Here is a 14,671-nt window from a genome sequence, read left to right as displayed (position 1 = left end):
ATGACCAAATGACTCTGTCTCCTCGCAGCAGAATCTGCAGAGCTGGGTTTATCCCTCATACATAAAACATTGTATTGGTCGCAAGAATTGTGTATAATAAGTTCAATTGAAAAATTATTTGTTTTGAAACCGGCGTCGTTTTGCAAATCAATTCATAAACCAAGTGGAATCTGTACATCGGAAATTCTTCCCAACTAGTTTTCTATTTCTGTTTATCAGCGGCCAATGTTTTGGTCCTTAAATTAAACTGGTATATAAACTCAGCGAAAAAAGAAACGTCCCTTTTTCAGGACCCTGTCTTTCAAAGATAATTTGCAAAAATCCAAATAACTTTACAGATCTTCATTGTAAAGGGTTTAATCTCTTTTGGATAGGGGGCAGTATTTTCACCTCCGGATGTAAATGTAATGTGTGCCCAAAGTAAATTGCCTGTTACTCAGGCCCAGAAGCTAGGATATGCATATCATTGGACGATTTGGATAGAAAACACTAAAGTTTCTAAAACTGTTAAAATAATGTCTGTGAATATAACATAACTGATACTGACCTGAGGTTGAATTAGGAACATTGTTTGAAATGTTTGGACCAAGTTTATAGGTAACTTATTAGATACTTTGTAGGCATGTTGGGCGAGTTGAAACTGGTGTATTTCTGAATCAAACGCGCCAAATAAATTGACATTTCTGAGGTGATGGCACCGTAAGGGAGAGAGAGACGACAGTAGATGGAGGTGACGGCACCGTAAGGGAGAGAGACGACAGTAGATGGAGGTGACGGCACCGTAAGGGAGAGAGACGACAGTAGATGGAGGTGACGGCACCGTAAGGGAGAGAGACGACAGTAGATGGAGGTGACGGCACCGTAAGGGAGAGAGAGACGACAGTAGATGGAGGTGACGGCACCGTAAGGGAGAGAGAGACGACAGTAGATGGAGGTGACGGCACCGTAAGGGAGAGAGACGACAGTAGATGGAGGTGACGGCACCGTAAGGGAGAGAGAGACGACAGTAGATGGAGGTGACGGCACCGTAAGGGAGAGAGACGGCAGTAGATGGAGGTGACGGCACCGTAAGGGAGAGAGAGACGACAGTAGATGGAGGTGACGGCACCGTAAGGGAGAGAGACGACAGTAGATGGAGGTGACGGCACCGTAAGGGAGAGAGACGACAGTAGATGGAGGTGACGGCACCGTAAGGGAGAGAGAGACAGTAGATGGAGGTGACGGCACCGTAAGGGAGAGAGAGACGACAGTAGATGGAGGTGACGGCACCGTAAGGGAGAGAGACGACAGTAGATGGAGGTGACGGCACCGTAAGGGAGAGAGACGACAGTAGATGGAGGTGACGGCACCGTAAGAAGGGATGAGAACCTCTGACAAGGCTAATCTCTCATTGACCAAACCTTTTAGCAGTCACACACACAGTTTGTTTCATCCTGGTCTAAACTAGACCAAGTTACTAACCAATTACCTACCATTAACCAGTTCCCTGGTTAAACAGCTACAACTTCATCAACAGTTTAATGGATCATTATATTGTATTACCAACAGCACTACCACTAGGCCATTAACAGTGTTAAACAGTGTATTACCTTGGCCTTGACCAGTCTCTTGGCAGTCTTAATTTTGGCCTCACAGAAAGCACCTCTGTACTTGGCGCTGACATCAGTGCCCACTGTCAGGTAGGGCGGCTCCTCCGGAGTCTGAAGAGAGAGAGAGGGGGAGGGATGGGATACGGAGTGGAAGGGAGTCAATAATGCCACACAGATTAGTGAAGACGAACAAGAGATTCAAATGAGTTCAGAGCAGTGAGTGAATAATACCAGAGATATATGACGACTATCTTAACACCAAGAAACTTACATTCTCATTTGTCTTTTATTACTAACAGCTGATGGCTACTTTATTGATGTTCATACTATAACTGAGATGTGACTCTGGATAATAGTATCTGATAAATGACGGACATGTCAATGATAAACAAAAGTTTAACACAAATCAGGGATAATAGTAGGGAGTCGGGTCAACGAGCGAGGACTCGGGGCAACGATCGAGGACTCGGGGCAACGAGCGAGGACTCGGGGCAACGAGCGAGGACTCGGGGCAACGAGCGAGGACTCGGGGCAATGAGCGAAGACTCTGGGCAACGAGCGAAGACTCGGGGCAACGAGCGAGGACCTGGGGCAACGAGCGAGGACTTGGGGCAACGAGCGAGGACTCGGGCGACGAGCGAGGACTAGGGTCAAGGAGCGAGGACTCGGGGTAACGAGCGAGGACTCGGGCGACGAGCGAGGACTAGGGGCAACGAGCGAGGACTAGGGGCAACGAGCGAGGACTTGGGGCGACGGGCGAGGACTCGGGGCGACGAGCGAGGACTAGGGGCAACGAGCGAGGACTCGGGTCAACGAGCGAGGACTAGGGGCAACGAGCGAGGACTAGGGGCAACGAGCGAGGACTAGGGGCAACGAGCGAGGACTCGGAGAAGGTCAAAAGAAAGTGAAAACAGCCACCGTAGGAATCCCCAGACACAGCCATGTATCCCTACGTGCTCCTTCTCTTCATCCATGACAACGTTATACAGTCTACAGGGTCAGCAGGCTTCATTACACCGTCATACAGTCTACAGAGTCAGCAGGCTTCATTACACCGTTATACAGTCTACAGGGTCAGCAGGCTTCATTACACCGTTATACAGTCTACAGTCTCCAGAGTCAGCAGGCTTCATTCCACTGTAATACAGTCTACAGGGTCAGCAGGCTTCATTACACCGTTATACAGTCTACAGAGTCAGCAGGCTTCATTACACCGTTATACAGTCTACAGTCTACAGAGTCAGCAGGCTTCATTACACCGTCATACAGTCTTTAGAGTCAGCAGGCTTCATTACACCGTTATACAGTCTACAGGGTCAGCAGGCTTCATTACACCGTTATACAGTCTACAGTCTCCAGAGTCAGCAGGCTTCATTCCACTGTAATACAGTCTACAGGGTCAGCAGGCTTCATTACACCGTTATACAGTCTACAGAGTCAGCAGGCTTCATTACACCGTTATACAGTCTACAGTCTACAGGGTCAGCAGGCTTCATTACACCGTCATACAGTCTACAGTCTACAGGGTCAGCAGGCTTCATTACACCGTCATACAGTCTACAGTCTACAGAGTCAGCAGGCTTCATTACACCGTTATACAGTCTACAGGGTCAGCAGGCTTCATTACATCGTTATAAAGTCTACAGTCTACAGACTCAGCAGGCTTCATTACACCGTTATACAGTCTACAGTCTCCAGAGTCAGCAGGCTTCATTACACTGTAATACAGTCTACAGGGTCAGCAGGCTTCATTACATCGTTATAAAGTCTACAGTCTACAGAGTCAGCAGGCTTCATTACACCGTTATACAGTCTACAGGGTCAGCAGGCTTCATTACACCGTTATACAGTCTACAGAGTCAGCAGGCTTCATTACACCGTCATACAGTCTACAGAGTCAGCAGGCTTCATTACACTGTTATACAGTCTACAGGGTCAGCAGGCTTCATTACACCGTTATACAGTCTACAGGGTCAGCAGGCTTCATTACACCGTTATACAGTCTACAGTCTACAGGGTCAGCAGGCTTCATTACAATGTTATACAGTCTACAGAGCCAGCAGGCTTCATTACACCGTTATACAGCCTACAGAGTCAGCAGGCTTCATTACACAGTTATACAGTCAACAGGGTCAGCAGGCTTCATTACACCGTCATACAGTCTACAGGGTAAGCAAACTTCAAAACACCGTTATACAGTCTACAGAGTCAGCAGGCTTCATTACACCGTTATACAGTCTACAGTCAACAGAGTCAGCAGGCTTCATTACACCGTCATACAGTCTACAGTCTACAGGGTCAGCAGGCTTCATTACACCGTTATACAGTCTACAGTCTACAGGGTCAGCAGGCTTCATTACACAGTTATACAGTCTACAGTCTACAGAGTCAGCAGGCTTCATTACACCGTTATACAGTCTACAGGGTCAGCAGGCTTCATTACACTGTTATACAGTCTACAGAGTCAGCAGGCTTCATTACACTGTTATACAGTCTACAGAGTCAGCAGGTTTCATTACACTGTTATACAGTCTACAGAGTCAGCAGGCTTCATTACAGCTATCTACAGTCTCCAGAGTCAGCAGGCTTCATTACACCGTTATACAGTCTACAGGGTCAGCAGGCTTCATTACACTGTTATACAGTCTACAGGGTCAGCAGGCTTCATTACACCGTTATACAGTCTACAGTCTACAGAGTCAGCAGGCTTCATTACACCGTTATACAGTCTACAGGGTCAGCAGGCTTCATTACACCGTTATACAGTCTACAGGGTCAGCAGGCTTCATTACACCGTTATACAGTCTACAGAGTCAGCAGGCTTCATTACACCGTTATACAGTCTACAGGGTCAGCAGGCTTCATTACACTGTTATACAGTCTACAGAGTCAGCAGGCTTCATTACACCGTTATACAGTCTACAGTCTACAGGGTCAGCAGGCTTCATTACACCGTTATACAGTCTACAGTCTACAGGGTCAACAGGCTTCATTACACCGTTATACAGTCTACAGTCTACAGAGTCAGCAGACTTCATTACACCGTTATACAGTCTACAGAGTCAGCAGGCTTCATTACACCGTTATACAGTCTACAGGGTCAGCAGGCTTCATTACACCGTTATACAGTCTACAGGGTCAGCAGGCTTCATTACACCGTTATACAGTCTACAGAGTCAGCAGGCTTCATTACACTGTTATACAGTCTACAGAGTCAGCAGGTTTCATTACACTGTTATACAGTCTACAGAGTCAGCAGGCTTCATTACAGCTATCTACAGTCTCCAGAGTCAGCAGGCTTCATTACACCGTTATACAGTCTACAGGGTCAGCAGGCTTCATTACACCGTTATAAGGCCTACAGGGTCAGCAGGCTTCATTACACTGTTATACAGTCTACAGTCTACAGGGTCAGCAGGCTTCATTACACTGTTATACAGTCTACAGTCTACAGGGTCAGCAGGCTTCATTACACCGTTATACAGTCTACAGTCTACAGAGTCAGCAGGATTCATTACACCGTTATACAGTCTACAGGGTCAGCAGGCTTCATTACACCGTTATACAGTCTACAGGGTCAGCAGGCTTCATTACACCGTTATACAGTCTACAGGGTCAGCAGGCTTCATTACACCGTTATACAGTCTACAGAGTCAGCAGGCTTCATTACACCGTTATACAGTCTACAGAGTCAGCAGGCTTCATTACACCGTTATACAGTCTACAGAGTCAGCAGGCTTCATTACACCGTTATACAGTCTACAGAGTCAGCAGGCTTCATTACACCGTTATACAGTCTACAGTCTACAGGGTCAGCAGGCTTCATTACACTGTTATACAGTCTACAGAGTCAGCAGGCTTCATTACACTGTTATACAGTCTACAGTCTACAGGGTCAGCAGGCTTCATTACACCGTTATACAGTCTACAGTCTACAGAGTCAGCAGGCTTCATTACACCGTCATACAGTCTACAGAGTCAGCAGGCTTCATTACACCGTTATACAGTCTACAGGGTCAGCAGGCTTCATTACACCATTATACAGTCTACAGAGTCAGCAGGCTTCATTACACCGTTATACAGTCTACAGAGTCAGCAGGCTTCATTACACCGTTATACAGTCTACAGAGTCAGCAGGCTTCATTACACCGTTATACAGTCTACAGAGTCAGCAGGCTTCATTACACTGTTATACAGTCTACAGAGTCAGCAGGCTTCATTACATACAGTCTACAGAGTCAGCATACAGTCTACAGAGTCAGCAGGCTTCATTACACCGTTATACAGTCTACAGAGTCAGCAGGCTTCATTACACCGTTATACAGTCTACAGAGTCAGCAGGCTTCATTACACCGTTATACAGTCTACAGAGTCAGCAGGCTTCATTACACCGTTATACAGTCTACAGGGTCAGCAGGCTTCATTACACCGTTATACAGTCTACAGAGTCAGCAGGCTTCATTACACCGTTATACAGTCTACAGAGTCAGCAGGCTTCATTACACCGTTATACAGTCTACAGGGTCAGCAGGCTTCATTACACTGTTATACAGTCTACAGTCTACAGGGTCAGCAGGCTTCATTACACCGTTATACAGTCTACAGTCTACAGAGTCAGCAGGCTTCATTACACCGTCATACAGTCTACAGAGTCAGCAGGCTTCATTACACCGTTATACAGTCTACAGGGTCAGCAGGCTTCATTACACCGTTATACAGTCTACAGAGTCAGCAGGCTTCATTACACCGTTATACAGTCTAGAGAGTCAGCAGGCTTCATTACACCGTTATACAGTCTACAGAGTCAGCAGGCTTCATTACACCGTTATACAGTCTACAGAGTCAGCAGGCTTCATTACACCGTTATACAGTCTACAGAGTCAGCAGGCTTCATTACACCGTTATACAGTCTACAGTCTACAGGGTCAGCAGGCTTCATTACACCGTTATAAGGTCTACAGAGTCAGCAGGCTTCATTACACCGTTATACAGTCTACAGAGTCAGCAGGCTTCATTACACCGTTATACAGTCTACAGGGTCAGCAGGCTTCATTACACCGTTATACAGTCTACAGTCTACAGGGTCAGCAGGCTTCATTACACCGTTATACAGTCTACAGTCTACAGGGTCAGCAGGCTTCATTACAACGTTATACAGTCTACAGAGTCAGTAGGCTTCATTACACCGTTATACAGTCTACAGAGTCAGCAGGCTTCATTACACCGTTATACAGTCTACAGAGTCAGCAGGCTTCATTACACCGTTATACAGTCTACAGAGTCAGCAGGCTTCATTACACCGTTATACAGTCTACAGTCAACAGAGTCAGCAGGCTTCATTACACCGTTATACAGTCTACAGAGTCAGCAGGCTTCATTACAGCCGTCTACAGTCTACAGTCTACAGAGTCAGCAGGCTTCATTACACCGTTATACAGTCTACAGAGTCAGCAGGCTTCATTACACCGTTATACAGTCTACAGGGTCAGCAGGCTTCATTACACCGTTATACAGTCTACAGAGTCAGCAGGCTTCATTACACCGTTATACAGTCTACAGAGTCAGCAGGCTTCATTACACCGTTATACAGTCTACAGAGTCAGCAGGCTTCATTACACCGTTATACAGTCTACAGTCTACAGGGTCAGCAGGCTTCATTACACCGTTATACAGTCTACAGAATCAGCAGGCTTCATTACACCGTTATACAGTCTACAGAGTCAGCAGGCTTCATTACACCGTCATACAGTCTACAGAGTCAGCAGGCTTCATTACACCGTTTTACAGTCTACAGGGTCAGCAGGCTTCATTACACCGTTATACAGTCTACAGTCTACAGGGTCAGCAGGCTTCATTACACCGTTATACAGTCTACAGAGTCAGCAGGCTTCATTACACCGTTATACAGTCTACAGAGTCAGCAGGCTTCATTACACCCTTATACAGTCTACAGTCAACAGAGTCAGCAGGCTTCATTACACCGTTATACAGTCTACAGTCTACAGAGTCAGCAGGCTTCATTACACCGTCATACAGTCTACAGGGTCAGCAGGCTTCATTACACCGTTATACAGTCTACAGGGTCAGCAGGCTTCATTACACCGTTATACAGTTATACAGTCTACAGAGTCAGCAGGCTTCATTACACCGTTATACAGTCTACAGGGTAAGCAGGCTTCATTACACCGTTATACAGTCTACAGAGTCAGCAGGCTTCATTACACCGTTATACAGTCTACAGAGTCAGCAGGCTTCATTACACTGTTATACAGTCTACAGGGTCAGCAGGCTTCATTACACCGTTATACAGTCTACAGGGTCAGCAGGCTTCATTACACCGTTATACAGTCTACAGGGTCAGCAGGCTTCATTACACTGTTATACAGTCTACAGTCTACAGGGTCAGCAGGCTTCATTACACTGTTATACAGTCTACAGGGTCAGCAGGCTTCATTACACCGTTATACAGTCTACATTCTACAGAGTCAGCAGGCTTCATTACACCGTTATACAGTCTACAGGGTCAGCAGGCTTCATTACACCGTTATACAGTCTACAGGGTCAGCAGGCTTCATTACACCGTTATACAGTCTACAGAGTCAGCAGGCTTCATTACACCGTTATACAGTCTACAGGGTCAGCAGGCTTCATTACACTGTTATACAGTCTACAGAGTCAGCAGGCTTCATTGCACCGTTATACAGTCTACAGTCTACAGGGTCAGCAGGCTTCATTACATAGTTATACAGTTTACAGTCTACAGGGTCAGCAGGCTTCATTACACCGTTATATAGTCTACAGGGTCAGCAGGCTTCATTACACCGTTATACAGTCTACAGAGAGTCAGCAGGCTTCATTACACCGTTATACAGTCTACAGAGTCAGCAGGCTTCATTACACCGTTATACAGTCTACAGTCTACAGAGTCAGCAGGCTTCATTACACCGTTATACAGTCTACAGGGTCAGCAGGCTTCATTACACCGTCATACAGTCTACAGGGTCAGCAGGCTTCATTACACCATTATACAGTCTACAGAGTCAGCAGGCTTCATTACACCGTTATACAGCCTACAGAGTCAGCAGGCTTCATTACACCGTTATCTACAGTCAGCAGGCTTCACAGTTATACAGTCTAAAGAGTCAGCAGGCTTCATTACACCGTTATACAGTCTACAGAGTCACCAGGCTTCATTACACCTTTATACAGTCTACAGGGTCAGCAGGCTTCATTACACTGTTATACAGTCTACAGTCTACAGGGTCAGCAGGCTTCATTACACTGTTATACAGTCTACAGGGTCAGCAGGCTTCATTACACCGTTATACAGTCTACAGTCTACAGAGTCAGCAGGCTTCAAAACACCGTTATACAGTCTACAGGGTCAGCAGGCTTCATTACACCGTTATACAGTCTACAGGGTCAGCAGGCTTCATTACACCGTTATACAGTCTACAGGGTCAGCAGGCTTCATTACACCGTTATACAGTCTACCGAGTCAGCAGGCTTCATTACACCGTTATACAGTCTACAGCAGGGGTGTCAAAGTCAAATGGCTTCATTACACTGTTATACAGTCTACAAAAGTCAGCAGGCTTCATTAACACTGAAAACCTTATACAGTCTAAATAAAGCAGTCTTCTTACTCTGTCAGGGTCAGCAGGCTTTCATTACACAGTTATAACATCTTAAATGTCTACAGAGTCAGCAGGCTTCATTTTTACAAAAGTCATATTTACAGTCTACAGAAATATTTTTAAAATAGGCAAAAATTCATTATGCAAATATTACATTTTAACTTTTAAACTTGAACTAAATATACAGTCTACAGAGTCAGCAGGCTTCATTACACATTGCATTGGAAATCGGTCAATCAACTCCATTTGGAGGTTTGGTGGTGAGCTTTGTTATATAGTTCCAACCTGCAGTCTACAGAGTCAGCAGGCTTCATTACACCGTTATACAGTCTACAGAGTCAGCAGGCTTCATTACACCGTTATACAGTCTACAGTCTACAGGGTTAGCAGGCTTCATTACACCGTTATACAGTCTACAGAGTCAGCAGGCTTCATTACACCGTTATACAGTCTACAGAGTCAGCAGGCTTCATTACACCGTTATACAGTCTACAGGGTCAGCAGGCTTCATTACACCGTTATACAGTCTACAGTCTACAGGGTCAGCAGGCTTCATTTGACAACGTTATATGTCAGTCTACAGGGTCAGCAGGCTTCATTACACCGTTATACAGTCTACAGGGTCAGCAGGCTTCATTACACCGTTATACAGTCTACAGTCTACAGGGTCAGCAGGCTTCATTACAACGTTATACAGTCTACAGGGTCAGCAGGCTTCATTACACCGTTATACAGTCTACAGGGTCAGCAGGCTTCATTACACCGTTATACAGTCTACAGTCTACAGAGTCAGCAGGCTTCATTACAACGTTATACAGTCTACAGGGTCAGCAGGCTTCATTACACCGTTATACAGTCTACAGAGTCAGCAGGCTTCATTACACCGTTATACAGTCTACAGAGTCAGCAGGCTTCATTACACCGTTATACAGTCTACAGGGTCAGCAGGCTTCATTACACTGTTATACAGTCTACAGGGTCAGCAGGCTTCATTACATCGTTATACAGTCTACAGAGTCAGCAAGCTTCATTACACCGTTATACAGTCTACAGAGTCAGCAGGCTTCATTACACCGTTATACAGTCTACAGTCTACAGGGTCAGCAGGCTTCATTACACCGTTATACAGTCTACAGAGTCAGCAGGCTTCATTACACCGTTATACAGTCTACAGGGTCAGCAGGCTTCATTACACCGTTATACAGTCTACAGTCTACAGGGTCAGCAGGCTTCATTACAACGTTATACAGTCTACAGTCTACAGGGTCAGCAGGCTTCATTACACTGTTATACAGTCTACAGGGTCAGCAGGCTTCATTACATCGTTATACAGTCTACAGAGTCAGCAAGCTTCATTACACCGTTATACAGTCTACAGAGTCAGCAGGCTTCATTACACCGTTATACAGTCTACAGTCTACAGGGTCAGCAGGCTTCATTACACCGTTATACAGTCTACAGAGTCAGCAGGCTTCATTACACCGTTATACAGTCTACAGAGTTAACAGGCTTCATTACACCGTTATACAGTCTACAGTTTACAGGGTCAGCAGGCTTCATTACACCGTTATACAGTCTACAGAGTCAGCAGGCTTCATTACAGCCGTCTACAGTCTACAGAGTCAGCAGGCTTCATTACACCGTTATACAGTCTACAGAGTCAGCAGGCTTCATTACACCGTTATACAGTCTACAGAGTCAGCAGGCTTCATTACACCGTTATACAGTCTACAGGGTCAGCAGGCTTCATTACACCATTATACAGTCTACAGGGTCAGCAGGCTTCATTACATCGTTATACAGTCTACAGAGTCAGCAGGCTTCATTACACCGTTATACAGTCTACAGAGTCAGCAGGCTTCATTACACCGTTATACAGTCTACAGAGTCAGCAGGCTTCATTACACCGTTATACAGTCTACAGAATCAGCAGGCTTCATTACACCGTTATACAGTCTACAGAGTCAGCAGGCTTCATTACACCGTCATACAGTCTACAGAGTCAGCAGGCTTCATTACACCGTTATACAGTCTACAGGGTCAGCAGGCTTCATTACACCGTCATACAGTCTACAGAGTCAGCAGGCTTCATTACACCGTTATACAGTCTACAGGGTCAGCAGGCTTCATTACACCGTTATACAGTCTACAGGGTCAGCAGGCTTCATTACACCGTTATACAGTCTACAGTCTACAGGGTCAGGAGGCTTCATTACACCGTTATACAGTCTACAGAGTCAGCAGGCTTCATTACACCGTTATACAGTCTACAGGGTCAGCAGGCTTCATTACACCGTTATACAGTCTACAGAGTCAGCAGGCTTCATTACACCGTTATACAGTCTACAGGGTCAGCAGGCTTCATTACACCGTTATACAGTCTACAGAGTCAGCAGGCTTCATTACACCGTTCTACAGTCTACAGGGTCAGCAGGCTTCATTACACTGTTATACAGTCTAGAGAGTCAGCAGGCTTCATTACACCGTTATACAGTCTACAGAGTCAGCAGGCTTCATTACACCGTTATACAGTCTACAGAGCCAGCAGGCTTCATTACACCGTTATACAGCCTACAGAGTCAGCAGGCTTCATTACACAGTTATACAGTCTACAGGGTCAGCAGACTTCATTACACCGTTATACAGTCTACAGGGTCAGCAGGCTTCATTACACCGTTATACAGTCTACAGAGTCAGCAGGCTTCATTACACCGTTATACAGTCTACAGAGTCAGCAGGCTTCATTACAGCCATCTACAGTCTACAGGGTCAGCAGGCTTCATTACACCGTTATACAGTCTACAGTCTACAGAGTCAGCAGGCTTCATTACAGCCATCTACAGTCTACAGAGTCAGCAGGCTTCATTATAGCCATCTACAGTCTACAGAGTCAGCAGGCTTCATTATAGCCATTTAAAAAGTTAGCGGGCTTCATTATAGTCATCAACAGAGTCAGCAGGCTTCATTATAGCCATCTACAGTCTACAGGGTCAGCAGTCTTCATTGTAGCCATCTACAGTCTACAGGGTCAGCAGGCTTCATTATAGCCATCTACAGTCTTTTGTCCGATTAATCGCTATAGGCATGTTTTGGTCCTCCAATAAATCGGTATCAGCGTTGAAAATTCATAATCGGTCGACATCTAATACACACCTCCTCCTCCTCACACCCCCTCCTCTACCTCACATCTCCTCCTCCTCACACCCCCTCCTCCTCACACCCCCTCCTCTACCTCACACCTCCTCCTCCTCACACCCCCTCCTCTACCTCACACCTCCACCACCTCTACCTCCCACCTCCTCCACCTCTACCTCAGACCTCCTCCTCCTCCTCCTCACACCTCCACCTCCTCCACCACCACCTCCTCCACCTCTACCTCCCACTTCCTCCACCTCTACCTCAGACCTCCTCCTCCTCCTCCTCTTCCTCTACCTCACACCTCCTCCTCCTCCTCTACCTCACACCTCCTCCTCCTCCTCTACCTCACACCACCATCTCCTCTACCTCACACCACCACCTCCTCTACCTCACACCTCCTCCACCACCACCTCTACCTCCCACCTCCTCCTCCTCCACCTCCACCTCCTCTACCTCACACCACCACCTCCTCTACCTCACACCACCACCTCCTCTACCTCACACCTCCTCCACCACCACCTCACACCTCCTCCACCACCACCACCTCCTCCTCCTCCACCACCTCCACCACCTCCTCCTCCTCCACCACCTCCACCACCACCACCACCACCACCTCCTCCACCACCACCTCCTCTTCCTCTACCTCACACCTCCTCCACCTCCTCTACCTCACACCTCCTCCTCCTCCACCACCACCAACTCCTCCTCCACCATCTCCTCCACCACCACCACCTCCTCCTCCATGCTTCACGGTGGGAACCACACATGCAGAGATCTGTTCACCTACTCTATGTCTCACAAAGACACGGCCGTTTGAACCAAAAATTTAAAACAATTGGACTCATCAGACCAAAGGACAGATTTCCACCAGTCTAATCTCCATTGCTCGTGTTTCTTGGCCCAAGCAAGTCTCTTCTTCTTATTGGTGTCCTTTAGTAGTGGTTTCTTTGCAGCAATTCAACCATAAAGGTCTGATTCACACAGTCTCCTCTGAACAGTTGATGTTGAGATGTGTCTGTTACTTGAACTCTGTGAAGCATTTATTTGGGCTGCAATTTCTGAGGCTGGTAACTCTAATGAACTTCTCCTCTGCAGCAGAGGTAACTCTGGATCTTCCTTTCCTGTGGTGGTCCTCATGAGAGCCAGTTTCATCATAGCACTTGATGGTTTTTGCGACTGCAATTAAAGAAACTTTCAAAGTTCTTGACATTTTCCGCATTGACTGACCTTCACGTCTTAAAGTAACGATGGACTGACATTTCTCTTTGCTTATTTGAGCTGTTCTTGCCATAATATAGACTTGGTCTTTTACCAAATAGGGCTATATTCTGTATACCACCCCTACCCTGTCACAACACAACCGATTGGCTCAAAACACTACCTCATGAAGCTGGATGAGAGAATGTCAAGAGTGTGCGAAGCTGTCATCAAGGCAAAGGGCGGCTACTTTGAAGAATCTCAAATATAAAACATATTTTGATTTGTTTAACACTTTTTTGGTTACTACATGATTCCATATGTGTGATTTAATAGTGTTGATGTCTTAGTACAAATAAAGAAAAACTCTCAAATGAGTAGGTGTGTCCAAACTGACTGACTGGTACTGTGTGTGTGTGTGTTGTATAGATAATTATTCAAATGAGTAGGTGTGTCCAAACTGACTGACTGGTACTGTGTGTGTGTGTCTGCGTGTGTTGTATAGATAATTATTCAAATGAGTAGGTGTGTCCAAACTGACTGACTGGTACTGTGTGATAATTATTCAAATGTAGGTGTGTCCAAACTGACTGACTGTGTGTTGTATAGATAATTATTCAAATGAGTAGGTGTGTCCAAACTGACTGACTGGTACTGTGTGTGTGTGTGTCTGCGTGTGTTGTATAGATAATTATTCAAATGAGTAGGTGTGTCCAAACTGACTGACTGGTACTGTGTGTGTGTGTGTGTGTGTCTGCGTGTGTGCGTGTATTGTATAGATAATTATTTTATACATATTTAACCTCTTCTGGGAAGGCACAAAACTACCTTTAGACTTTTCACAGATGGGATGTCTCCTGGTCTGACCAATGGGATGTCTCCTGGTCTGACCAACACTGCTCTAGTTCTGTTACCACAGATGGGATGTCTCCTGGTCTGACCAACACTGCTCTAGTTCTGTTACCACAGATGGGATGTCTCCTGGTCTGACCAACACTGCTCTAGTTCTGTTACCTCAGATGGGATGTCTCCTGGTCTGATAAACACTGCTCTAGTTCTGTTACCTCAGATGGGATGTCTCCTGGTCTGACCAATGGGATGTCTCCTGGT

At 46.0% G+C, this 14,671-nt stretch overlaps 1 protein-coding gene across 1 annotated transcript in view; it reads right to left on the bottom strand.

Annotated features, from left to right (window-relative positions):
- arid4b (AT-rich interaction domain 4B) overlaps positions 1-14,671 on the bottom strand; it is a 230,042-nt gene that overhangs the window by 175,437 nt on the left and 39,934 nt on the right. The window contains exon 3 of the mRNA XM_065008441.1: positions 1,590-1,700. Within this exon, the coding sequence (XP_064864513.1) occupies positions 1,590-1,700 (111 nt within the window). The remainder of the gene's footprint in view (positions 1-1,589; positions 1,701-14,671) is intronic.

This window comes from Oncorhynchus nerka, linkage group LG23, assembly GCF_034236695.1.
Source record: "Oncorhynchus nerka isolate Pitt River linkage group LG23, Oner_Uvic_2.0, whole genome shotgun sequence".
In the NCBI taxonomy this organism is placed as follows: Eukaryota; Metazoa; Chordata; class Actinopteri; order Salmoniformes; family Salmonidae; genus Oncorhynchus; species Oncorhynchus nerka.
This window is presented reverse-complemented; position numbering and strand designations above follow the sequence as displayed.